A 27,045-nucleotide genomic window follows, 5' to 3' on the forward strand; every position below is an offset into this window, starting at 1 on the left:
ATGCTGTATCAGTGTAAATTCTGTTGTTTATTTTAACGGAAGTGATCTATTACTAACGAGTCCACATTGCTCCTCACACGCGGTGTAGACACGGTGATACACAGTGGGAGCGCAATTAAGATCTGTAATGTCTAATTAAAACACTATGTTCAAAAGTAAACAGAAGTAAAATAATATGTCTAAAGGCAGTGAGCAACAGAAACCACAAGGTGCAGTGAAAGTAAGATTTTATTATTAATTTAGGACTGTAGTTTAATTCAGTGCTTTCTGTGCATGCATAAAAAGTAATGCATATATATTATATGTATATATATATATATATAGTATATAGTGTATATATATATATAGTTTGTCTGAAGTTTATATTTGTAACACTCATTTTATTTTTTATTTGTAAAATGGTACTGAAAGTTTGCACCCCTATCCGATTAATCTAAAAAATAATTGGCCAACTAATCGATTATGAAAATAATCATTAGTTGCAGCTCTAGTGCAAGTTGTTACTTTAATAAAATGTATGCTACAAGTTTTTTTTTTCCACTATAGGAAAATGTGCAGATATCAGATATAGTACACAACTTGATTTTGAGAAAGAGATCAGTGAAATTAATTTGGTCTCTTTGATTGGGGTAAAGGAATCTCTAATGTCACACTAATGATTTGGTCATATTGGTCTCTGTATCAAATTGCATTGCAACTTTAAATTAATATTCTTAATTTTCTGTCTAATGTTCAATGATCATCACTCATAATGAATGGAGCTTTTCAGGCATTTTGTACAAAATAGGCATAACAGTGGATGAATGTTACAATAGGGACCTAAAATCAAATTGGCAAAAAAGTGTTCCACTTTGAGAAAGAACTTAAATGGCCCTACTGGATACTACTAGACACTCAATGCCAAAGCATACTTCTGAGTCCTGACCACTGCTTTCAAGTGGCACTTCCACTTGTGTAATTTGGTGGCCATATTGCCAGTAACACACACAATTTATACAATTCATACAGCAAAGTGTGAGCCTAAAATAGATGGCACAGGATATCCTAAGAAACACACACCCAGTGTCACACTTCCCCTTCAACTTGTAATTCATTTGTATAGCACAATGATAGGCAAAAATATATTATATCAATTTAGGGTGTAGGACGACCATAATCTGGGGTTTTTGCTGTGAGAGTACTGTAAATAACACCAGTGAAAGTAAATAATGTATTGACCCAGGCAGAGGCAGTTATGGACACTAGCACAGAGTATTTTAATAAAAGAACAGGCAAACATCAGAAAAAGAAGACAATAAACAAAGCAAGAGGGAATGGCAATACTAAGCTAGGAATAGACAGTTGAGGAATAGGCACCAGTGGATACAACAAAACTAAACATGGAGAAAACCAAAATATTTTAAGTGCTGTGAATAGCTGGGCTAAATGCAAATGCTAATCATACAGCAATAATGGAACACATAACAGATGAGTCAAAGACTTAGCAAGGCAACAAGCACATGGGGAGGTGCAAAGCTTCACAAGGAAAAGCTGAGAAGATGTGGCTTATATAGTATACACTCTGGTAATGAGCCCAGCAGCAGGTGTCAGTACTCAGAAGAGGTGAAGTGCTGGGTACATGCTGCCAGGGACAGATTCGTGACAAATAATAAATGCTTTGATGCTAAATCAAAGTCTCCCTGATGGTTGCATTATCAGCTACAACAGTGTTCAATTCAGTTTAATTCTATTTTATTTGTATAGTGCTTTTAACAACATATATTGCCACAAGGCAGCTTTATAAAAAATCTGTGTTTAGAACCATATTTATCCAAGTGAATCCATCCACACTGCAGCAGTGAGTGAGGCACACATGTGAAAATTCCAAACAGAAGATGTATCTGAATTAGGCACGAGACAGGATATTAGTGTCTTGAATATTGAGGTACAAAATACTGTCAAATTTGCTGTGCGCATTTCAATTTAATCTTCATTATGTGTTCTACCTCTTCGTATGCACGAACCACCAGAGGTAGTACTATACAGTGACTATTATTGCTCCCTTTGTATGCTGTCATGGCATGCAGGCCAGAAGAATTCTGTTGTGATCTTTACCAAAAGATGGACGGGGACAGCTTGTAACAGTCCTTTTATGCTGAGTAGCAATGGTCAACTCACCACATGTGGGAAAATCAATGTGTTGATAAAATTTAGGGAGAACTTTTTTCATGTTCGCCCTGTTGAAATCCCCAATGGCAATAAATGCAGCCTCGGGATATGAATTCTCAAGTTTGTTTATTGTGCAGAGACAGTCTAGTGCATGTGCTTTGTCTTCTTGAGGTGGGATGTAAACACAGGCTAGAATGACCAAGTTGAATTCCCTGGAGAGGTAGAAGGGGCGAACTTTGATGGTCAAAAGTTTCAGGTTTGGACAGCAGTAGTTTGCTTAAACAAAGTGTCAGTGCCCAAATGAATGTTGACCAAGAAACATATTACTGCACCTCTAGTTTTCCCCGTTTTTCCCTGAATCTGATGTTCAGTCAGGAACTATTGTGTTGAGCCATGTCTCAGTGAAAGACCGTACATTACATTCAATGATGTCACAGTGAAATTTAATTCTCCTGTACAAATAGTTTGTTATCCAGTCACTGGATATTGGTTAGTAGAATGCTGGGTAGAGTAGGGTTGGAATATCTATTTCTAATTGGGCACCGTATGCCAGCAGATTTACCACTCTTGGTCCTGTTGCCATGGAGAACTGCCCATGAAGTTTCAAAATGAAGTTGTTAAGATGAAAAAAATGGAGAAGGTTATTAAAACATCGGCAAAACTTTGAATTTTCTTAGGAGAACTGTGAAATCCATTATAACAAAGGAAAAAAATATGGTACATCCCAGACCAATATCATGGCAAATGGACTGAATGGGGGGCAGAGCTCATAGGAGAACATGTTCAGAGCCTCTTCACAGAGCCAGCCTCAATGGAAGAGTGGCCACAAGGAAGCAGCTTCTGAGAAATGTTAGAAAATGCCATTTGGTCTAAAGCCAAAGCACAATGTTACAGCCCAACACTAAAGTAACACCATTCCCATGATCAAGCATGTTGGAGGTGGCATCATGCTTTAGTGTTGCTTTTCAGCAGGAGAAACTGGAAAGCTTGTGGCTATCACAAGCAACATGAATGGAGCCAAATTTAAGCAAGCTGAGAAGAACCTGTTCCAGTCAAATCTATAATTGCTACAAAAGGACAATTCAAACTGAGGGGTGAATACTTTCAATTAATCAGATTTTAGATATTGTACATTCAAATAATTCTTTGGAATTTATTTAATTTTGTTTGTGTAGAGAGTCATTTTATAAGGAGCTGAAAGAATCTCATACTGATATGCTTAAATTTGATGTTGCAATACACCAAAAAGGGAAGCAATCATGGGGGGGTACTTTCTGGAGGATGTGTATATACTTTAAAAGATCAAGCTATGAAGACAATTGGGGCAGAATTTCAAATTCTACCAAGAAAGCTAGCTAAATAACATTACATGCTCCAAACCAAGCAACAACTCTTACCTAGCTGCTAGATTGCCAAACGGATGTTGAGCTAGCGTTACATTAATTTATAACTTAGCTTATTGTTGTCATCCTTAATTATCTTGTTATTAGGTTATCTCTACTACTTACCACAACTCTGCTTCCTCTGTTCCTCAGGTAAGGTAAGTTCTCTTCATTTTGAAGAGGGTGACAATTCAAAATAAGTCCAACATGCAAGCAAGATGGGGCTCCCTTTCTGGAATTTCCTGATAGTGTGTTGTACATTATCCATCAGAGGTTTTGAGGAAGTTCTGCACATTGAGATTTAACATTTTCATGGGCTTAGTGTTAGCTTTACGGTGACCCCGTAATGAGTTTAATCCATTTTGGAATAAGGCTGTAACATAACAAAATGTGGAAAAAGGGAAGCGCTGTGAATACTTTCCGGATGCACTGTAAGTCAGTATCAATGTCAGACTTAAAAGTCTATATATGAATGGTGGGTGCCCACTCATAATATTCTAACTGACTTTAAATTGCTCAATTTATCAGTATCCTTATGGATAAAGCACTCACCTCAACTACCACCTTCTTCTCTAAAGGCAGTGAACCCATCTCATCCTATGACCATTTCTATTGAACGTTTCCAGAGAGTGTTGGCCATTACCCTGAGGGAAAGGATATGGGAGAGCAACTTTTCCCCATTGAACAGGGTAACCGGAGCACCACTGAATACACTGTAGAGTTCCAGACATTGGTGGCTGGCAGTAGCAGTGACTGGAATGAGCCAGCAACAAAGGCAGCTTATGGCCAAGATTTGTAACAGGATATCTTAACTGAGCTTGCCTGTCATAATGATAAAGCCACCTTAGACAGTTAAATAGACATTTAACTGTCTATCCAAATGGGTCAGCTTTTGAAACAGTGAGACAAAGCAATCACAGAGGATTAAACCCTTCTCAACCAAGTGTGATGGCACCCATGTAGATTGGACAAAAAAAGTTCAGCGCTATGGAACACCAAAGACGACAATGTGAAGTACTGTGCTTTTACTGTGGCAGCTCCAAACATTGCATCGTCCGAATGCCCTCATCCACAAACCACATCAACACATGGTGTGAGCAAGCAAGCCAGCTTCTACCTTTTGCTCAGCTATGGTAAGTAAAGTAATGTCCAGTATAATTAATTTCATACTCAGTTTTCTCCATGCAAGTTCAGATTAGTCAGGATTAGAATGTTAATTGACTCCAGAGTCAAGGGCAAAGTCATTGACCAAGCCCTGGTGGAGAGATTCCATCTGTACACTCAACCTCTTCAGTCCCCTCTCCAAATTCAAGCCCTCAATAGAGCACCTATTAGAGGAGGCTCCATCACTCACCATAATGCACTAGTTAAGAGCCCTAGACCAAGATCTTTCTCTTCGTCACTGTGACAAAAATTCCCCATCATTCTAGGATTTACATGGATGCACTCTTATAATCCACATAGCTCCTGGGCTGAAAAATAAATTATCCACTGGTCTCCTCAGTGTCACACTTCATGCCTCCAAAACAACCAGCCCCCACACGGATTATTCTTTGTGGGGAAGAAGGGGGAGGACTCAAGCCATGCATTGACTACAGGGGACTGAACCAGATCAAAATAATATATTATTACCCCCTGCTGCTTGTTCCATCTGCCTTAAAACAACTTGGAGATGCCCATATATTTACAAACTGGACCTGTGAAGTGGATACAACCTGATTCACATCAGAGAAGGTGACAAATGAAAGACAGCATTTAGCAGCACTATCTCTGTCCACTGTGAATATTGCATAATACCATATGGTCTCTCCTGCGCGCCTGCAGTGTTCTAATATCTGATTAACAATGTTCCCTATGACATACTGGAAAAGATTTCAATCACATATATAGATGATATCTTGATCTATTCGCAATCACTAGAAACTCACATGAACCACATCAAGCAGGCACTGAGAAGGCTGCTACAAAACCAGTTGTGTGTTAAGGGGAAAAAATGTGGGGTTCACCTTTCTTTACCATCAAGGGGGTCTCATGGAGGTCTGGGTAAATGCTGTCTGAGAATGGCCCACACCCATAACTTTTAAGAAACATCAACTATTCGTCAGCTTTGCAAAATTCTACAGGCAATTTATTCATACAACCCCAATTCCGAAAAAGTTGAGACAGTATGGAAAATGTAAAAAAACCCAAAAAGAGTCATTTGAAAACAAGTTATTAACACATTCTTTGATGTTGTACTTTGTGAATTTAATTTATTTTTGGAAATATGCACTTATTTCAAATCTGATGACTCCAACACACTCCAAAAAAGCTGGGACAGTTGACAGAGAGAGATGGTTTGTATGTTTCATCAAACCTTATCTTGACAAGCCTAGGTCAAAGGTCACCACCAGTAATCTTTACCTTGTCAGGTCTAGGTCAAAGGTCATCACCAATCATCCTTATCTTGACAGGTGTAGGTTAATGATTATTAATGTTAGGTTAGTTGTAATCTGTTGTGTTCCCACTGATTAAATAATGTCATAGGTAAATAATTAATGTCAATTAATAATGATTTTCCATACAATTTTTCCACTCAAAAATTTGACACACACACACTCAGAAGATACTCCCTGAACAATCAGAATAAAGAAATCTAAAGTGCTCCACCCCAGTAGTATGTACACCATAAGTTTTTAGAAGAAGACGACCACATCCACCCTCTTCATTTTAAATACTCTGTATGTGTAATAACGTGTATGAGCATTCAACTATTGCTGTTTGTCCTAATACACCTAAAGGTTCAGTCTACTTTGGGAAGATTAGAAAAATTTTTAGAGATTCAATATTGGGTAATGTCAAACGGTTGTACAGCCGGATTTTTTTTTTTCGATGCAGAAAAAGAAGACATTGTGCTTTTCAAGTTCTCGGTACCAGGTAACTTTTGATGTGTGTGACTGAAAAAAGTTCAGAAAATGGTGTAAGGATTTTGACTACACTGGTAGAATGGATTTCTTTTCACCAGAGCCATACAGGCGTAAATGGCGTAGTACGTCTCCGCAATGCAAATATTACATCAGAGAGCAACAAGTTTCTCCAAGAATCACGTTTCACTGCACTGTTTCGCTGTTATAACCAGTGACTATGCATAAATCTGATGAAATAAAGTCACCGAGAATATTATATGTAGAATAATGATTAATGTTGATAGTGTCGTGGAAATTAGACAACACTCACAGACTCGTCCTCTGATGGTAAAAAGGTTTATTACAGAAAGATGGTTAATACAGGATAGAATAAAGCAGGATAGAATAATGAGAGCGCTCTGAAGCCCTTGTACTAACCACTACTATATATATGAAACGCAGAGCATGACATAATTCTGTGTACCGATAAGAAGCAGTTTGAGGCAGTTCAAACAGGCTTTGTTTTAGGATCTTGAAAGATGTTTAGACGAACCTTGAACAGAAGAACATGTTTGTGTTCCTGTAAGCAGATAAACATTCTGTACTGATCTCAGTGACATGACATGGCCTTCTTAGGCGTTATCCTCACATGAGAATGAAACAGAACAAGAACAAACTTATTACAAAATAAAAATGAGTAATTTCCCTCACAATAGTCACTGGTGACTGCGCATAATTCTGTTTAAATAATAAGTTCATAGCTAAATGATTATTGTTTATAGTACACGTATACTTTAAAACTGAATCTGGTGTGTAGACATAACGGTGATAAATAATTAGGTCATAAGCTAATGATTATCGGTAGTCCTTCACATAGATCAATACATTCAGGTGCATTTCTATAATTGCATACATGCATATGCCCTGTCTATAAAAGGCTAACACTCCTGAGAGTTATCACATCTTTGGAAATACAGCAAAGGATTGAAAGAACTTCCAGTCTTTCCTTTCAGAGACTTGGACTTTTCAGTAGGTAAGAAGATGTATTTTAAATTTAAATCATTAATTATAAATTGAAATAGAATGCTTAAGTAATTTTCCAATTTGATATTAGCCTATACAATAATTAGCGTATGAAATATTCAGAACATTTCTGATTACAACAGAGATGATCCTTCTACTTATCCGATCATTTATGTCATCTGGTATGGGACTATACCTAAAGTTTAATCTTCAATACAATTATATTACAGATCAAGTCCGAACTAAGTTCATCTGATTCTAGTGTCTAGGATAAGGTAACAAACAAATGCAACCCTACTAGGTAATTTCACATTGTCTCTTAGATCTGTCTAGTGAGCTAAAAGGTATATTTCCTAAAAGTGTATTTTATTTGTTTTACTGTTTTTAGACAACAGCATTGTGATTATTTCTGACGACAAGTTTCCTGAGACATCCACACAAGGTCATTTGAATCTGAGATCAACTACACGCAAGTCATAACATAAAAGTATAAATGTTTCGTACTGTAAGTCTTTAATTTTTCATATGAATTTATATTTTGTTTGTTTCATCTTCAGACATTGAGGACACCATGACTACCAGTGGTGGTGATGATGATTCAAGCGCATCAGGTGAGATATGATGTATGTTTTGCCTTCTGTTTTCCCCCATCCATTCAGTGCAAAAACTCTCTCACATTTTCTGTGACTTATAGATACGAGTGATTTCGAAAATGGTGGTAATACAGAAGAACAAGCGGAATTCAACTCGGAAGCCGGCATTCAACTTGATCACGAATTAGAAGAGATCACCAAAACGTTGAAAGAATTCTTCCAAGTAAAGACTGCTTTATTGGAAAGCGTTGGACATCTTGATAATGCAATTGAATATGGTCCAGGTAGGGAATTTGTCCCTTTACTGTACAACACACTTGAATCCTTGAATCGATCGATGTGTCACAGTGAACATAAAATTGATAAGAAAATTGTATATTAGATATGGCACAGAAACAATGAAATACAATTCAGATACAGAGGCTAAAAAAATTAGAACCAAAAATACTCCATCACCCCATGATTTCTGTTATGATGGAAATCAGTCCTTCAAATGGTTTGTTACATCATGTTCCATGCACAACTCTGAACCCATATTTAACTGATGCGATCAACCGGCTTTAATTCCGTGTTAGGGTTGCTATTTTCCCAATTACAATGTATCAAACACACCGCTGACACCATATGACATATTTTTCTAATTAAATCATTGTCTGTTACAGTTACAAAATAACCTAAATGAACAAAGACAATCTATACAGATAAATCATTGTTTAATAGATGCAGTGAATCAACTGAATGAAAATATGGCATTATCTCCCGATCACAATATCGTCTCTATTCCAGAAATCGCTCAGGAGCACTGTTTTCTTCTGTAGACTGTTTTCTTCTCATGATATGTTTTACGAACTTAATATAAGTTAAATGACAGTCCGGTTAACTTAATTGAACCCCCAACCAATATTCCACAAAAATCTGAAATGAGTAAGACCCTCCAATGGAAACCATGCCATCGACTAATATCCAAGATAAGCAAGATGGTAATGGGTTAGATCCTAATATTAGGATAATTAGTCATGACGGATTGAACAACACTGAGATTAGAAGAGTGACTGTTTCTTCGATCGCTAATGTCGACAGCTTTGCAGAATTTTGTAATTATGTTTTAGAGATTTTAAACAGTGTGATTGAAATCTCTAATAATCTCATTTCTGCTGAGAATGTCGTCATCGTTGAAATCAGAGGAGATGCACTCAATGTTTCATCACATGTTCAATTAGTCAGTGGTTTCATCGATTTACAATAGATTTTCAGACCATGCTTGAAAATGCAATTAAGAGTAAATGCGAGCTTTTTACGGATAATACCCTTGAAATAGTCATCCAAATTGTTCGACTGTTACGATACCTTTTGGAGACAAACACGGACGGGCAGGTTTAGCATGCGTAGAAATGATGGAAGAGGAAACACAGAAAACAGACGAAGGTCAAGTGATCAGGCGAGCAATCCAAACAAGGCAGGGCAGGGAATCGTAAATGAGAACGCACAGAAACACACAGTATATCCGATAACCAGGATAATCCAGAATGTAGACAACGGCTTGGTCAAACGACAGTGTCACGACAACTGAGCATTTACTTCGCGAGACGCTGAAGTTAACGAGGCCCTTTATAACTTATGGTGAAGCACAGGTGTTTGCATTCAGTACTCCGGCGAACTCGAGCACGGGCATGGCTGGGAAGTGTAGTTCTCGTCCGCCATGTTTGTAGGAGGCACTGCATTCTGAGAACTGCAGCCGCGAGTTCGCCGCGTCGTAACATCGACCACCTCGGGGTAGTGCACTTAGAAGGAACATAGGCCATAAATTCAAATGTCACAAACACCCTAAGAATGTAACTAGATGTCAAGAATGTCAGAGATTATGTAGATCACAATACTGTTTTGACAGGCATAAAGCAAACCTTCGGTTGAGTGAAGGCAGATATTCTATGTGTTTCTACTGTGTTAAATTTAATTGTGTGATGCCTGAGAAATCTTTTAGATGTAAAAAACCGGTGTGCTCCGTTTCCAAGTGCAAACTCTGTGGTGAAAAGGTCGATGTGGATATTGAGCATATATGTTTTTATACAGCCGGCTAGGAAAGAACGCGAAAATCAGAATTATGTGTTTTATGATTTCAAGACTAGACAGGAAACAGGAATTCATATAGCTAATTTCTTATGCTGTATTGATTTTGAGGGAGATGAGTGGGTGGCTGAAGGGGTGAGTGGGTGGCTGATGAGTGGGTACCTTTTGTTAAATCATTTCGTGAAAGAAGGAATCACACCTGAAATCATAGCGCAAGGTGGTAAAATTTTATGTTTCATCGATTCCGCATTTCGCCAGTCCTATATTTATAGGATATAATTCTTACCCATGAAATTGAACAGCATCCCGAAATGTGCCATGTGTAACCCCCTCATTGAGGGCAGGTCACTTATTGGGGTATTACAGCGTGTGATGACCGTAATGAGTAGTCGAGATACCTAGATGGACGGAATCGGGCCAGATCAAAAGACTGTAGATTCACTCGCTGGAGCCACGAGTTGGATGATGACAGTGAAATAATACGCCAGACACACAAATTAAGTTAACTTCGTATATTGTAGAAAATAACCAACAGGAACAAATATAACAGTAAGGAAATAAAATAAATGAAAAATAAAAAATTAGAATCCCAAACACTAAACAATTATCAGAAGAACACAGTATATGTACACTACACAATTATTAAGTTAACACAACATCCTTCAAACAAAGTGGTACTCAAATCAGATCACATTGAGCTACTAACTTAACTAAACTAAACTCGAGTCTTGGTGAGACAGTTCACAGTCCCTCGGTTTACCCAGTACAGTCAGTGCAGTCTGAGTGTCCTCCTCCAAAGGAAACAAGTGTCAATGTGCACACAGTTCTACCTGATCCCTTGGGCCAAGGGAAAAACAAATCAAAGCTCTTGGACGCAGTGTGCTGAAATTGCAACCTCCTAGCTGCGATCAGGTTCTAGGTCAAGTGGAGTTGGCTCGCCATCCATTACTGGAACAGTTTCTCCGAGGTTATCCAGAATCTTCGCCGACGGGTAGGACTCCACCGTATCCGCGATCAATCAACAAGTCAACATTAAAACCTGACCTACATGAGATAGGTCACATAAAATCACTTAACAGCTTACTATTAACATGGTCAGCACAACTGGAGTTAATATCAGTAACCACATTCATAATACTTAATTTAACTACATGAATGTAGGGCATGAAAACTAGCTATCTGCTAATATTCACTAACATCAGTGTTTCAACAGTTACTAGGCCTCAAGGCGTATCAGTTAGTACACTCAATTTATCATTCGACATAAAATATAATTAAAACACATCTCAACGGAGCTACTCCACTTACCAGTGGTAGTAGTCCTAAATACAGAATACCATGAAATATCCTGTTTTTATCAGTTAATATATACGCAACTTATTAACAAAGGCACCTTAGCCATTAGCTTACAGCTCACAGCTAGCATACAGCAACACGAGGCGTATACACGAAGCGCTTTATACAGAGGTCAATAATCTAAAATGGCGGATATAAACTCACCAGTGCAAGAGAATGGCACATTACTCTAGCATGCCTTCCAACTTAGACTCTATCGTGGCACTCTACACTGTTGGTAATTTACACCCGTAACAGCAGCATCAACATACTGCTACGATGCCTGAGTTACTACTGACATCTCTTCCTATCTCCCTCGCTAGCTGAGAGGCGGGCTCAGCCATCCCATTGGCTGGAATGTAGCAACTCTCACTCCTACAGGCTGATGTCCTAACAGCACCCTGACCTCGTATTGGATGATACTAATAGTCACTTGGGACTTATTTATTTATATAATCTATTTATATCTAAGTTTTACCTATGAGTTACACATGGGATTTTGGGAAAGCAAGAATGGCTATTTTCCCCATTTCGGGAACACCGCAGAACATCAGGATTACGTAGGACCGTATCCTGAGCCTACATTTTATGGTGTAGATAGCGTGATGCCTAAGGAAAGAGAATGGTTTCTTGATTTCAAGAAAGAGATGGCTGAATACTGTGTGAACGAAGTAGACATTTTGAGAAAGGGCTGTTTAGCTTTCAGAGATGAAATTCTGAAAAGTACAAAGGTCGATCCTTTTAAATGTATAACAGTCACATCTGTGTGCATGAAAATCTTTAGAACCAAGTTTCATCCTAAAAGCACTTTAGCTATTCCACCGCTTGATGATTACATCAGCAGACAGAAATCTTTCTCATCACCTTACATACAATTGCTCGAATATGTTTCTACCACACAAAGCCTACCCATTCGACATGCGTTGAATGAAGGTGAAGCCAGGTTTGGTAACTATTTTGTAGATGTTTACTGTGAAGATGGACAAATATGTAAGGCTTTTGAGTTTCTTGGTTGTTTTTATCACGGCTGTGAAAAGTGTTTTCCCTCAATGACCCCACATCCTCTTAACTCATCCAAAGCAATTTTCAGAGATGTCCATCAAAAATCAATGGAGAAAATTAAGAATTTGCAAGATACTCACAATTTGCAAGTCACACTTATGTGGGAACATGAATGGAATGACCACATGGTAAGACTTTCCTGAGTTTAAACCTGCAAAATGCTCTTTACCGCGGTCGAACAAATGCATTACATTTGCATTATGTAGCTCAGCCTGGTGAGAGAATTATTTAAATTATTTAAATTTAAATTTATTTAGAGATTATTTAAATTTTACCTCTCTTTACCCATTTGTAAATAAGACAAAGACATACCTGCTCGATCATCCTATCATAATTTATTGTGACTTTAAACCACCGAAAAATTACTTTGGTATCGTCAGAGTAACAGTATTACCACCTAGGGGTCTGTGGGCACCTGTTCTTCCATTTTGTGGAAAAGTAAACTCCTCTTTCCTCTATTTAGAATGTGTGCTGAGCAACAACAAAAACAATGTGACCATACAGATCAGGAGAGAGCTCTTACCAGAACATGGGCTTCTGTCAAAAATGAGAAAGATGTCGAACAAGGTTACAAAATTCTAAAAGTGTTTGAAGTGTGGCACTTTTCTAAAATGTCTGATAAGATTTTTACTAAATATATTAAAATGTTCCTCAAGACCAAACAGGAAAGTTCAGGATATCCATCCTGGGTCGTTGATGAATCCTCTAAACGTGAGGATTCACGTTTACAGAATGAAGGGATCAAATTGGATCCAAACTGTATTGCCGTTAATCCTGCCAAAAGTTGCCGTTAGTCCTGCCAAAAGGCTAAACTTGAGGTAAATTTGTTGCTGGGTAAGATGTGTCAAAGACCAGAGGGATCAAACACGACCTTAATCCGTGATCCTTCTGAGTTTTTATAGTTCGTGTTCTCTGATATTTATAATGTGAGCCAGTTCTCTTTTTTGAATGATAAGGTGGCAATGGTGCAGTGGCAGTATGCAGACGAGAGACTGATTAAACCGGTGAATGCTAATGTATTCATTTGCATTTTCACTACATTTACATTTACATTTATTCATTTAGCAGACACTTTTATCCAAAGCAACTTACAAATGTGAAAATACAAGCAAAACAGTATATGCTAGACTTGAACTGTACAATTTGATAGATCGATTGAATCAGCATTGTTTGTACACCGACAGCATCATTTTTAAAAGTAAGAAGGTGACTGGATGTCACCCTTAAGGGATTACTTGGGTGGTCTTACCAGCAAACTAGGTGATGGTGATCAAATCATAGAATTCATAAGTGCAGGGTCCAAAACCTATGGTTACTAAACTGTAAAAGGAAAAACAACTATGAAAGCTAAAGTCATTACTTTTAATTGTATCAATTCTGAAGTTGTCAATTTGAAATCACTGACAGACCTGGTGGACGAGTTAGTTAAAAATCCAGATCAAACCAGTCAACTCATGACCTTGCATAACCAAATCATGAGAGATAAAAAGGGATTTCATTTGAAAAACAAATCACAGTTAAAAGGTTCAGGGTTGTGTACGATAAGCGTGTTTTATTACCTGATTTCACAACTCTCCCTTACAGATATTAAGACTATTCATGTATAAATGTATGTATGTATATAATTTATTTTGTTTCTGTTGATATGTTTTGTAATGGAAAATATGAACGTGCCTGCTGTTGATGATAGGATGCAACTGCAATTTTCATGTATCGTATCTGAACCAAATAATAGCGGAAAATCGTACTTTATCAAAATGTTGTTGGAAAACTGTAAAGAGGCAATGTCAGTAGTTCCTGAAAACATTGTCTGGTGTTACATGTGTTGGCAACCTCTGTACAATGAATTGATGACCAGAATAAATATAAATTTACTTCAAGGAATCCCTGATTCATTGTGTGATGATGAACTATTTCCTCCCAGCGAAACTTGTTGGTAATCGATGACTTGATGGAATCTGCCAGTAAAAATGATGAAATAGAAAAGGCTTTTACAAAATACACCCACCACAGAAATCTGAGTGTCATCTATCTCGTTCAGAACTTGTTTTTTTTTTTTCAAGGCAAGACTAGCAGAACAATCAACCTGTACACCAAATACATGATTCTTTTTAAAAACCCTGGAGACTAATTACAGATCAGCATACTGGCCTATCAAATGTATCCAGGTAACAGCAAGTACTTTTTAGAATGTTTTCTAAAAGACGCCACAGCTAGACAGATATTTATTTGTTGACCTGAAAGCACAAACACCAGAAGAACTTTGTCTCTGGTCAGGGTTGTTTTCAGGAGAGAATCCGGTTGTGTATGTTCCAAAGAAGAAAAAAAAACTTTAACCCCTTTCGCCCCGACACTAGCGTTCATTCCGCCGGCGGAATGGAAAACGACTTATCGGACATTTTCAATTAGTATAAACAAATGAATTATTTTATCGCCGCAGTTCTGGTACAAGATTAGTCAGGACACTTGTGGCTTTCTGGGTGTACAGTTTTATGTCTGTGTGCTTAACTGCTGGTGAGCAGGGGGATGGGAAAAGGGCGGTGTTTGAGCTCCCTGCTGGGCAAACAATTCACACCTCTCCACGAAAACATTGAGACAGAGATAAATCGGAGAGCAGGACTAAAGCTTTTTTGATAGTAAAACACCGTATACAACTGCCACAATAAAATTATAACATTTAAACCAAAGATCGGACTTGTATAAACGTTTACTACCTTACATTACCTACATAGACAAAAAATCCAGTTCGCTTGCGGTTTTGTAAATCATGCACATTTCCATCGGTATAAAGTCCATCAGCTTTATTGAAGAAAACAAATGCAAAGTTCGATATTTAGTCACAAATATACTCTTCAAAATGCATTAAGTGTTTTGGTATCCCACCCCTCTGGAAATTAGTAATTAGCCATAAACTGACATGAGACACCATCTTAAAAAAAAAAAAAAAAAAAAAAAAACTAATCTGCTTTGGCTATGCTGAACAACCCGCCTCCTAAATTATAATCGGGCAGTCTAACTTGATTGACACACACTCGGACCAATTATAGATACTTCTAGCTTTCAAACAAGTCCGAATTTGACAGGATTGACCACTCAGAGGCTGAGAAATTCAAACGCGTAATTAGCACAACTAAACCTTTTACGCGTGCGTCTTGAGTTGTGTGTCAGCGGGTACAGACCAATCAGCACAGTGCTACAGGGCCGTGCAGAGAAACTATCAGGAAATGGCAGCTCCGCTCTAGCTTTCTTCCTGCAAAACTTTATGCAGCAGGTTTTTGCATGTTTTGCAGAATTTTTTTCTGATCGCTAGTTGTCTCCTGGTTTTCGCTCAGCGTGCGATTTATCGGTGTCTTATAGCGGCAGCATGCTCCCGAAAAAGCCTGAATGCGTCACAGCTTCTGGAGCAGTTATTTCTGAGTGGCTCTTGTTTTTTTTTTTTGTTTTTTTTTATTGAGGAAGACTATGTGGATTGAGTTGAGGGGCCCTATCTACCCCCCAAAGAAGTCAGAGAGGGGTCACTCGTGTGTCTATCATTTGAGCCATTCGGAGAGCAAGTGCTCATTCACCTGGGGCTCTGGCACTATTTTTAATAAACATTATATTTTATAAGTATGTTTCAGACTTTTTTTGTGTGTGTGAAATTGCACATTGTGTAACACAGTTCATGCTACTGCCATTTGTTTTCATTTTCTGCCATTTGGAGAGGTTATTTTGTGCCTTTAAAAAAATGTTTGCTATTTCTTGAAGTCTGCAATATTTAAAGGCTTTGTGCCATTTTCATAAGCTTTGTGCCATTTAGGGAGGTTTTATGTCATTTAGAGACTTTTGGTGCCATTTGGATAGGTTTTGTGCCATTTTGGAGATATTTTTACCTGTGTTTGGATAACCTTACACACAACTTTAATGGTTAGAGATAACTTCCTCATATTTTGGGTGTTCATGGACAAGTACTTGGGGCATCTTTGAGACCAGGAATGGGGTTGATATCAACATTTTCTATGAAGATATAACATTTGTGTTAAAAGTATTTATTTATTTATTTTTTAATTCTGAATATATTGCCCCAGGTAGGCTAGGTTAAAGAAGAAGTACTTGAAATAACTGCTAATTCTTAATGTCTTAAGTGTCTACTTTCATATGAGCCATTAACCACCACTGTGGTGTGTGAGATCACAAAACAAATCAATGCTGAACACAGGTACCCCCAAAAGAGACAAAAATGCCATTTTTTGGCTACCGGTAAAAGAGGTTAAAGTATTGATAAACAATGTCCATTCAATTGAAAAAAAAATTCCCGTTGCTGAATTCTTTATACTGGTCTCCATTCTGAAGGAGAAATGATATATTATGTGATGTGCCTACAGATCTCATTCTGAGCATATGTGAATTAGCTTTAAATGTGCTCATATGGAACATACTACTGACTACAAAACAGGTTTAAAAAAACACAAAAAAATGGATCAAACTATTTGCGGATAAAAGAGCACCTGTGGAAACAATAAGGAAAGCTATTAATCAAACTGCAGGATTTCTTCTGCCTTTGCTCAGTGTAGCCATTCATTTTATAAGCAGCTTAATTGCATCCTGCAACAATTAACATGGAGACCGCTGAGAAAATGTATTTAGTTTCAGTCCCTCGACATCAGCTCGATAAACTTAGAAACATCACCACAGAGAAGGAAAGCTTAAGAAAGACTGTTGAAAACAACTTACACAAGGCAATATCAGGGATTTTGTCAAAGATTGATCTGAAGGATTATGAGAAGGAGAACGTCCACAAATCGGCCCTGCAAAATTTTACATGCTTGGTTAAACTAGGAGAGCAGGAAACCGCTCAACTGACCCTGTCCCTACCTAAAATACTGAAAAGCAAAGCAGAAACAACAGTGGCCGAACCTACCAAAGACGAAATTGTACAACAGATGCTTGCTAACCTTTCTGTGAGGAACAAAAGAAATGCTTTGGACAAAAACTTTTAAAATCCGGTGAAGATGCTTCGTTGAATGATAGCAGTGAAGTTATTTTTAAAGGAAACACTATCAAAGGATCTCACATGGTGGATTTGCTTAAGAATCTCATGGCCCTTCATAAAGTATCCGATGATCGGAGGAATTTAGGGAGGAAAGCATTCTTATAGACAGTAGCCAACCTAAATATACCCTTTTCAGCAATACCTAATGGGGGTGTTTGACGCAAAATATCTGACATAAAAAGATCTAAAGATCACTCTCAATTTGATTCCCCCTAAAAACAAAGACTATGATTCTTTTACCCCTGAGCCAGTTTTTAAATCTCTTACTCTTAACTGTTCTGCCTGGTTTGATTTTTGAAATGACGAGTGAGACAAATTTTAAAGTCAGGCAAGGAGAAGGATGAGAGAGGCAGGCTTAACTTTATTACTTTTTTCTTTTGTTCTGGAGTTTCTTTCATTTTCACACACACACACACACGCTCAGCTCGCACTTTCTGTCGTGTTCTCTCTCTCTCTCTCAAGGCGCGTCTCTCCCTCTTTTATCCTCGCCTTGTCTCACTGAAACAGAGAATATTCATTAACAAAAATTCCCCACAGGTGTGCCCTCCTTACCACTTGCCTTCTCTGGCTCCACCCTCCATTCACAAATCGGCGCTCATCCACGCCTCCACATCCACATACCCCCAGCGCCTGACTCAGGCCGGGGAGCCATCCGGCTTGCTGCCGACTCCCTCCCCACCCTGCCGAGAAGGAAATCTGTGACAGCAATCTGCGCCCCCGGCCTGTGGACCACCTCGAACTTAAACCTCAGGACCGTTCTTAAGTGTTGCATGTTTCGCGGCCAAACATTACTGGAACGTTGCAGGCACCCCCATGTGTCGCGGCAAATCATTACTGGAATGTCACGGGCACCCCAAACAACCCGAAAAGAAGGGTCACGAATTGGTGTAATCCAAGCCATTTTTTCACAGGACATAGGAGTTAAGGGGATCTGCCAATATCCTTTTGTTAAATCCAGTGTCGAGTAAAAGTGAGCCGCGCCTAACCGATCGAGCGGTTCGTCAATGCAATTGGGTATGCGTCGAATTTAGACATTGCGTTGACTTTTCTAAAATCCACACAGAATCGGACCATCCTGTCGGCCTTGGGACCAAAACCACCAGGCTGCTCCAGTCACTGTGGGATTCTTCGATTACCTCCATGTCAAGCACAGCCTTGAGTTCGTCCTGTACTACGTTTTTTTTGTGTTCGGGTAGCCGATATGGGCGGCTGCGTACCACTACCCGTGGGGTATTCTCAACATGGTGTTCTATAAGGATCGTGCTACCAGGGAGAGGCGAGAACACATTGGAAAATTCTGGCTGTAATTTAGACACATCCGTGTTTCGGGACGGAGAGAGGTGGTCTCCACATGGGACCAGGGTGCAATGAGGGGCCGCTTTTAGGTTTACCTCTGGGCCCAACTCCTCTCTCTCAGGCACTACGGTTGCCAAAGCTATGGGCACCACCTCCCTCTATGGTTTGAGGAGGTTAAGGTGGTAAATGTGGTGAGCTCCACCTCTATCCTGTTCGCTTTACCTCATAGTCGACATCCAATTCAATCCAATTTTATTTGTATAGCGCTTTTTACAATAGACATTGTCTCAAAGCAGCTTTACAGAAACATATAAACACGGTATACAGATTTTAAATGTGCGAATTTATCCCAATTGAGCAAGCCGGTGGTGACGGTGGCAAGGAAAAACTCCATAAGATGTTAAGAGGAAGAAACCTTGAAAGGAACCAGACTCAGAAGGGAACCCATCCTCATCTGGGTAACAACAGATAGTGTAAAAAAGTTATTATGGTTATATTATGGTTTTATATGAAGTCTGTTTGGCCTTAGAAGCAGCCACAGTCCCAGCAATCTGGAATTGGAACAGAAAGGATCAGGATCTCTAGTATCTCCATAAAATCGTGTGTGGCTCGGCAGAAGGAGAGAGGGAGAGAAGAAAGGACTGTGCTTAGCGTAACAGAAAGTCTAGTCATGGTAGGCTTGAGTAAACAAATACGTTTTAAACATCCCTGACTTGCCGTGTGACCCCCCAAAGGCCCTTGCCATTTGGTGAGTAATTTAGAGCTCAACGTCGGTAGTAAAACGAGCACGTTATCTCCTGGTGTGAATTCCCGTTGCCGAATACCCCTGTTATACATCCAGAATTGGAATTATTGTGCCTGTAGCAAATTCTCCTAGGTCATTTGGCTGAGGGTGTGGAGTTTTGCTCTCAGGTCAAGAACATACTGAATTTCATTCTTACTCTTTGAGGGTCCCTCCTCCCAATTTTCTCTAATTACATTGAGCACGGCTTGGGCTAACTGCTGCCTCTACTCTATGGTCTTGACCTCAAAATTAAATGACGATGGGTACCATTGGGTATTCGTGAACATCCCCATGAATACACCTCACCTTCACCAAACGTGCATTCCCTATTGCCTCCCCTTGAACCAAGCGTTGGTGGATCGAAGTTTACAGCCTGAATCCACCAGCGCCTGGAATGTACACTCACTGGTATGCGGTACATCCCGGGGGCAGCCTGTGGCGCGTCGGGGAGCTGGTCCGTGGCCCCCACCTCCATGATGGGGCACAGGTCCTGGAAATGCCCAGGGTCCCTGCAACCTTCCGCTCTCCATTCGCAAATTGGCGCTTGTCCACGCCTCCACCTCCACAATGAGGGACAACGAATGTTGTATTTTGTTACCCTATATTTCAATAAAATAACTTTGCAACAGTTTTTCTTGCAAAGCATTGTAAATAAATATTCCACTACACATGCAAATGAAAAATATGTAGAGTTAACATATTGTACACAAGTAAATTAATGCTTTTTATTTACTCTAGGGTAAATTTTTTAACAAAAGAGACAACAGCATTATCATTTCTATTTATATCTTTGCTATAAACTTTAGTTTTTAAGTTTTGAACTTTTGAACTTTTTTACAAGTTTTGAACTTGTACAGGATTATATTTTATTTTGAAACAGTTCTTTGTCAAAAAATAATTAATCGAGCGAGGAAAGAGTTTGTAGTCAGGCAGGTTTCCGTACAAGTCAAAAAACTCTTCAGTGGTTTCGTCATTAAGGCATAAAGCTAGCCACTGCTCACCTGGCATGCATCTTGGATGTGTATTTACAATGAACAAAGCAGGAAAATTTCTCAGTGTAGTCATAGGTAGCTCGTCACAGGCCATCACACTGTGAAATTATCTATTTCAGGACAACGTCTCATAACCTCCGTTAGTTCTCTGGTATCCATGTGTTATTGGTAATCGATGAGCTTGTTTCTTCGATTGTTGAAACTGGCATACACAATTAAATTGACTGTTCTCAGAAGAGGTTATCGAAACCTGAGTTCCAAACGCATATTTCCCAACCTTATTAATGACAAATGTTGCCCACAATCATCATCAGGATTCAGGTTGAATGCAAATAAAGTATATTTTAGTAATGGTAATGTATACAAATAAAGGTGCTCTTCTCTGTTTATTGCCAAAGCCTGATCTTTTAGCTGCTTTCCCAATGCTAAAATTAAAGAATAGAATTCTTGGACCACATTGCCGGACTGAAAAACAGGCTAAAACGGTTTTGCAGGATATTGAGTACATCTACGTAGAGTGAAATAAAATCTGCATCGTAAAGCATGAGTATTTTCAGAATGAAATTTGTATTTCCTTGCTACTTCAAGCAAAATTCATCTTTACTGCAGACCATTTTAATCCTCAAATCAATACCATTCAGTCGATCATTAGCCGCCAGCCATGTGATTCTGTGGCCCCGCCTTGCAGCCACGCACGCTCAGGCTGTCCAAAACATTAGTGGTACTGAAGCAGAGCTGGAGGAGCGTTTTTCCTCTTTTGTGTGCCGGCCGCCGGCCTGCCGTCACAGTATATGCATATATATATATATATATATATATATATATATATATATATATATATATACATATATATATATGCATAAAATATATAATATATATAAAATATACATATATATATATATTTTTTTTCTTTTGACAAAATAAACTTTAGAATGATGCATAAACTAAAAATGAACCACTTAACACCTCTAGACACACATCTCAGACAAGGCTGGTTTACTGTTAACCACATTCATGCCAGAGATATTTTTTTGTTGTTGTTGGTTTTTTTTTTAAAAAAAACTCTTTGGCTAAACAAAACCAACCCAGATCTCAGCCAACTATTTTATTTTTCTGGCTGACCAAACTCAGTCAGGACTCAGCCAAACAAATGCATTTGGCTTTTTGTTTCTTTTGATTGGCAAGACTCACGTCAGAGCTCACCCTAATGCTGTTTGACACAAGACTGAAAAAACCAATGCCAGAGTCAAGCCAGAAGTGCCAAATTTAAGACAGATTTGGCCCAGACTCTGTTGCTATCTGGGATGAATCTGATTAATATCTTATAGAATTAAAGGTTAATCCCAAAAATTATTGACTGAGTGCATTATTTGAAACAATTCTTTCTAGATTATTCTTCATGAAACATAGTGTGTTGTTAATTGTTAATCTTTGTTTTTTATTTTCTTTGTTCATATATTCATCAACAGTATGTTTAAATTAAAAACGAATAATTATAGTCATGATGCACACTTTTGTCTGGTTTTCGTTATCGTTTAGAAAAAAAAACCTTTGTTAATGAACATTTTCGTCAGAAATTTCGTTTCGACAAGATTAACACAGCAGGTCAATCTAAAGGTTTAATGTGGCATAATGTACTAAAGACAATGACCAGGAAGGTGAAACAAATTTTATCACACGTTCCTTGTCTTAAGCAGAATTTACCACCAAACAATGACACTGCAATCCACCAAGGAGAAAAACCCAATTTTTATGTTAAGATATTTCTAACCCAAGCCTATTTTTTAAAAAAAATATGTCAAATCACTCAGATGACTAGACAGCACTGCCGAGGAAAAGATGAGAAAACAGCATTATCAGCATAAATTGCAAAGTGTGGTTCTCTGAAATTAGGTCTTTGGGAAATAAGATGGACGAGTTGTGTGCACTGATTAGGACCCAGAGGGTGTACTGGGAGAGAAGTATTTTGTGCTTCACATGACATACTTCCCGTACCACAGTGCCTGCATACCCGGCTTCAGGATTATTAGGGTGGACAGGGACATTACGCTGAGTGGTAAGAAGAAAGGTGGAGGGATTTCAGTTTTTGTGAATGAAAGGTTGTGTAACCACTGTCAGCTGACAAGGAAGTGGAATGTGACATTCTATACGCTATTGTTGCTAAGTTACAGTCTAAACACCCTGACGCTTTTGTGGTAATTACTGGAAATTTTCTCCATGTAAATCTGAATTCCACTCTCCCAACTTTCCACCAGTTTGTTGACTGCACTACACGGAAAAACAGAACACTGGACCTTTTGTATACAAATGTTAAAGACGCATGCAGAGATACTACCCTACCCCCACATGGTAGATCAGACCATAACCTAGTCTTGTTAATATCTCAGTATGTTCCTGCAGCCTGTCTCCACAAGGATTGTGAGGAGGTGGACTCAGTAGGCCAGTGTAGCCTTGCAGGACTGCTTTGAAACATTTATCCATACAGCTATCAAGGTGTCATTGGGCGAAATGGACAATAAGCGAGAATGTGATGTAGATACCCTAGGCAGGCCTATAGCAGGAGCAAATTGGGTAAATTTTTGTGAGGAACAAAAGATATTTTAGGTAATTTTTAAACTGTAAAAATGCTGTCCCTAACTCAAAAAAAGAAACTTCATAAAGCATATTTTTGAGTCTCTGTTTACTCAATGACTATGTTTGGCATGTTGAGACAACATTAATATTTTATTTACATGTGGCACTGAAAATAATATTTGAAACCTCTTAAAATAAGACGTGTAACTGAAAAAATTTTAATAAAACTTTACTCTGACTTTAATCGATCTATCAGTAATATTTACGTACACATTATGTCATGAATAGCTATAGAGCACGCTATGAAGTGTGCGTTTACAAAACATAAATGATCCGCTGCATTACACTCATGCAGTCACGTGTTATTGGATTTTCCAATGTCCGTATTACTAAAATATTTGTGCCCATTATTAGGCTATTTTTAATTAATATTTTATTGTGGATATTTAATGTTTTCTAGAAATGATGATATTAAATGTGAAGTTAACAAATTATCAGACACTATCAGAGAATGATGTTAATTCCATGTTAAATACATAATGTAATAATTTATATAGTGGGGGAAATAAGTATTGAACGTGTCAACATTTTTTTTAGTAAATATATTTCCACATGAAATTTTTACCAGACTTTGGTATTAACTCAAGAAATCCACACATATAAAGAAATCCAAACATTAAAGTCCATAAATGAAGTTATGTGTAATAAAGTGGAATGAAACAGGGGAAAAAGTATAAAAACACACTAATTGAAATTTATTTAATACTTAGTGGAGAAGCCTTTGTCTGTAATGACAGCTTCATGATGCTTCCTGTATGAAGAAATTTATCGGCTGCAAGATTCAGGTGTGATTCTGACCCATTCTTCTAAACATATTATCTTTAAATCTTGTTCAATTGGATTCAAGTCAGGTGATTGACTGGCCCATTCTAATGCCTTGATTTTTTTTCTCTGAAACCAATTGAGGGTTTCCTTTGATGTATACTTTGGATTGTTGTCCTGCTGGAAGGTCCACCCACGTCTCATCTTCATCAGCCTGGTGGATGACAGCAGATTCTTCTCAAGAATCTCCTGGTAAAGGGCTCCATTTATTGTTCCTTCAATTATATGAAGTCTGCCAGTTCCATATGATGAAAAACAGCCCCACACCATGATTCTTCCACCTCTTCACTGTTGGTATAGTGTTTTTAGGATGATGTGCAGTGCCATTTGTTCTCCAAACATGGTGTGTAGTATGACAGCCAAAAAGTTCTCATCTGACCAGACTACACTTTCCCAATATTTCATAGGCTTGTCCAAATGAGTTGTAGCAAACTTTAAACGAGCTTCGGCCTTTTCTTTAGTAAAGTTTAGTAACTCCCATTCCACATGGACATTCTCACTGTGGTTGCTACTATGGTTATGGTTACGGTTGCTGCTATGTCCTTGGGACTGCAATTACCACATGCAGTTTTGCACTCAGGTCTCCTTTGAACAGTGGACTAGTTCAACAAAGACTTCATGTACAAACCATAAGGCACTTTCTTTCACTTTCCGACTATCCGTTGTTACCCAGATGAGGATGGGTTCCATCCTGAGTCTGGTTCCTCTCAAGGTTTCTTCCTCATAACATCTTAGGGAGTTTTTCCTTGCCACCATCGTCACTGGCTTGCTCAATTGTGGTTAATCCACATACTTAAAATCTGAATCCTGTGTTTATATATTTCTGTAAAGCTACTTTAACTACTTTAACTCCCATTCCACATGGACATTCTCACTGTGGTTGCTACTATGGTTATGGTTACGGTTGCTGCTATGTCCTTGGGACTGCAATTACCACATGCAGTTTTGCACTCAGGTCTCCTTTGAACAGTGGACTAGTTCAACAAAGACTTCATGTACAAACCATAAGGCACTTTCTTTCACTTTCCGACTATCCGTTGTTACCCAGATGAGGATGGGTTCCATCCTGAGTCTGGTTCCTCTCAAGGTTTCTTCCTCATATCACCTTAGGGAGTTTTTCCTTGCCACCATCGTCACTGGCTTGCTCAATTGTGGTTAATCCACATACTTAAAATCTGAATCCTGTGTTTATATATTTCTGTAAAGCTACTTTGAGACAATGTCCAGTGTAAGAAGCGCCATACAATTAAAATTGAATTGAATTAATGGAGTCTTGCGGGGTGAGCGTGAGCAGTGGAGTGCATTGCATATTGTTTTCTCTGTGATGATGGCACCTGCTGCCTCCAACTGTTTCTGGAGCTCTTTCCGAGTGGTCCTTGGCTCTTGGGCTATTCTTCCAATTCCCTGGTTAGAAATCTTGCGAGGATTTTCTGTGCATGGCCGGTTGATGACAGAGTGATCCACTTGCGGATAATGGCCCAAATGGTGCTTACTGGAAAATTCAGAAGTTTTGAAATACGTTTGTATCCGATTACATCAATATGCTTTGCATCTATAAGGTTGCGAAGGTCTTGGGAGAGCTCTTTGCTTTGATCCCTTGACACCTTGGTAACGAAAAGCCTTTTTATAGACCATCAATTTACTAACCCAGCTGATATTAATTTGAATAGATGGGAGGTATAATTACTTATGGATTTCAGCTGGTTCCTTGCCTTACCTTGCCTTGGAGAACTGCTTTTTCTTAGCATGTTCAATACTTTTATCCTGTCGTTCCACTTTATTACACATAACTTTATTTATGGACTTTAATGTTGTGAATTCTTTATATTTCCGGATTTCTTGAGTTAATACTGATGTGAAAATTTCATGTGAATAACATCATTGGAAATATATTTACTGCAAAAAATGTTGCCCCACTGTAAGCCTAGGTATATTTAAAGATCGATTCAAGACTAAGCTTTGCCAAGTTCGAGTGACCAAGAATAGTGCAGTGGTAGTATCCTTGGTGTAGTATGCCAACAACCAGGGTTTGAGCCTCAGCTCAGGAGGAGTTGAATTTTATTCAGGGCATTGAAAATATATGATTAAATCATATCTTAAGTACAAAAACAAATTATGTTAATGTAACTCAATTCAATCACGTGGAACTGATGCATGCTTTTGAATTAAGTAAATCCAATTAAGTAAATTGAGCTTATTTCAGTGTGTGAATATTTTTTTTAAATAGCGAAACATTAAATCTAAGAAAAGTACAAAAGTCTGGACTTTGGCCACTAGAGGGCACCCTGACTGTCACCGCAGAACAACTTCTTCTGTTGTCGCCCTCCATTTTGTGTCCAATGATACCCAGGTGTTTGTTATTTTCCCTGCTGGATTAGTGCTCAATTAGTGCTCACCAAGGTGTCCACAGTCCTAGCAGCTCCTCACCAGCAAATACTGGTGGCCTAATATGTTGACTGATATCAACAGGTTCGTAACTTCATGCTCACAGTGTGCTCAAGTCAAGGTACACAGAGCACTCCCTGCTGGAAAATTAATGCCTCTGCCCATTCCTCAGCAACCATGGTCCCATTTAGCAAGTGATCAATCTTACCCCCTTGCAAAGTAACAACACCATAATCATCCCCATAGACAGATTCTCCAAATCTCTAGATGTCATTCCACTACCAAAACTCGCATCTGCCATTGAAACTGCTGAAAACTTTCTTGAAATATCTGACCAAACAACCTCGAGGCCCAGTGGCCACATATGTATTATTGTACAATGTGAAACCAGTTATTGTGACTAATTTGTAATCAGTGATATTGTCTGTTTGAAGTATAGAATCAAAGTTAGACTCTTGTGTTGTGATGATGGCGAGGACGGATGGGTCTTGCTTCAGCATGGCATGCACAGATAACGAACAACATTGAGGCGCAGATTGGGACCAACTGGGAGGGAACCCGATGTATCCAGTAGTAGTCTCTTGGTTCTCTCGTAGCACCTGTAC

General features: G+C 38.6%; 1 protein-coding gene across 5 annotated transcripts in view; it reads left to right on the forward strand.

The window, feature by feature from the left end:
* The window catches only part of ikbkb (inhibitor of nuclear factor kappa B kinase subunit beta), a 105,922-nt gene that overhangs the window by 23,846 nt on the left and 55,031 nt on the right, over positions 1-27,045 (forward strand). Inside the window, exons 1-4 of one of the 5 annotated variants that reach the window (XM_053624817.1) lie at positions 390-7,713; positions 7,827-7,880; positions 7,996-8,049; positions 8,133-8,315. The exons of 2 other annotated variants lie outside the window; for them this stretch is intronic. In XM_053624817.1, the coding sequence (XP_053480792.1) occupies positions 8,295-8,315 (21 nt within the window). In that variant the 5' untranslated portion in view covers positions 390-7,713; positions 7,827-7,880; positions 7,996-8,049; positions 8,133-8,294. Of the gene's footprint in view, positions 1-389; positions 7,714-7,826; positions 7,881-7,995; positions 8,050-8,132; positions 8,316-23,943; positions 24,248-27,045 lie in introns of those variants that run through there. 2 more of the 5 variants (XM_053624818.1, XM_053624819.1) reach the window with 2 other exon arrangements.

The sequence above is a fragment of the Ictalurus furcatus genome, chromosome 5 (assembly GCF_023375685.1).
Source record: "Ictalurus furcatus strain D&B chromosome 5, Billie_1.0, whole genome shotgun sequence".
Taxonomy (NCBI): domain Eukaryota; kingdom Metazoa; phylum Chordata; class Actinopteri; order Siluriformes; family Ictaluridae; genus Ictalurus; species Ictalurus furcatus.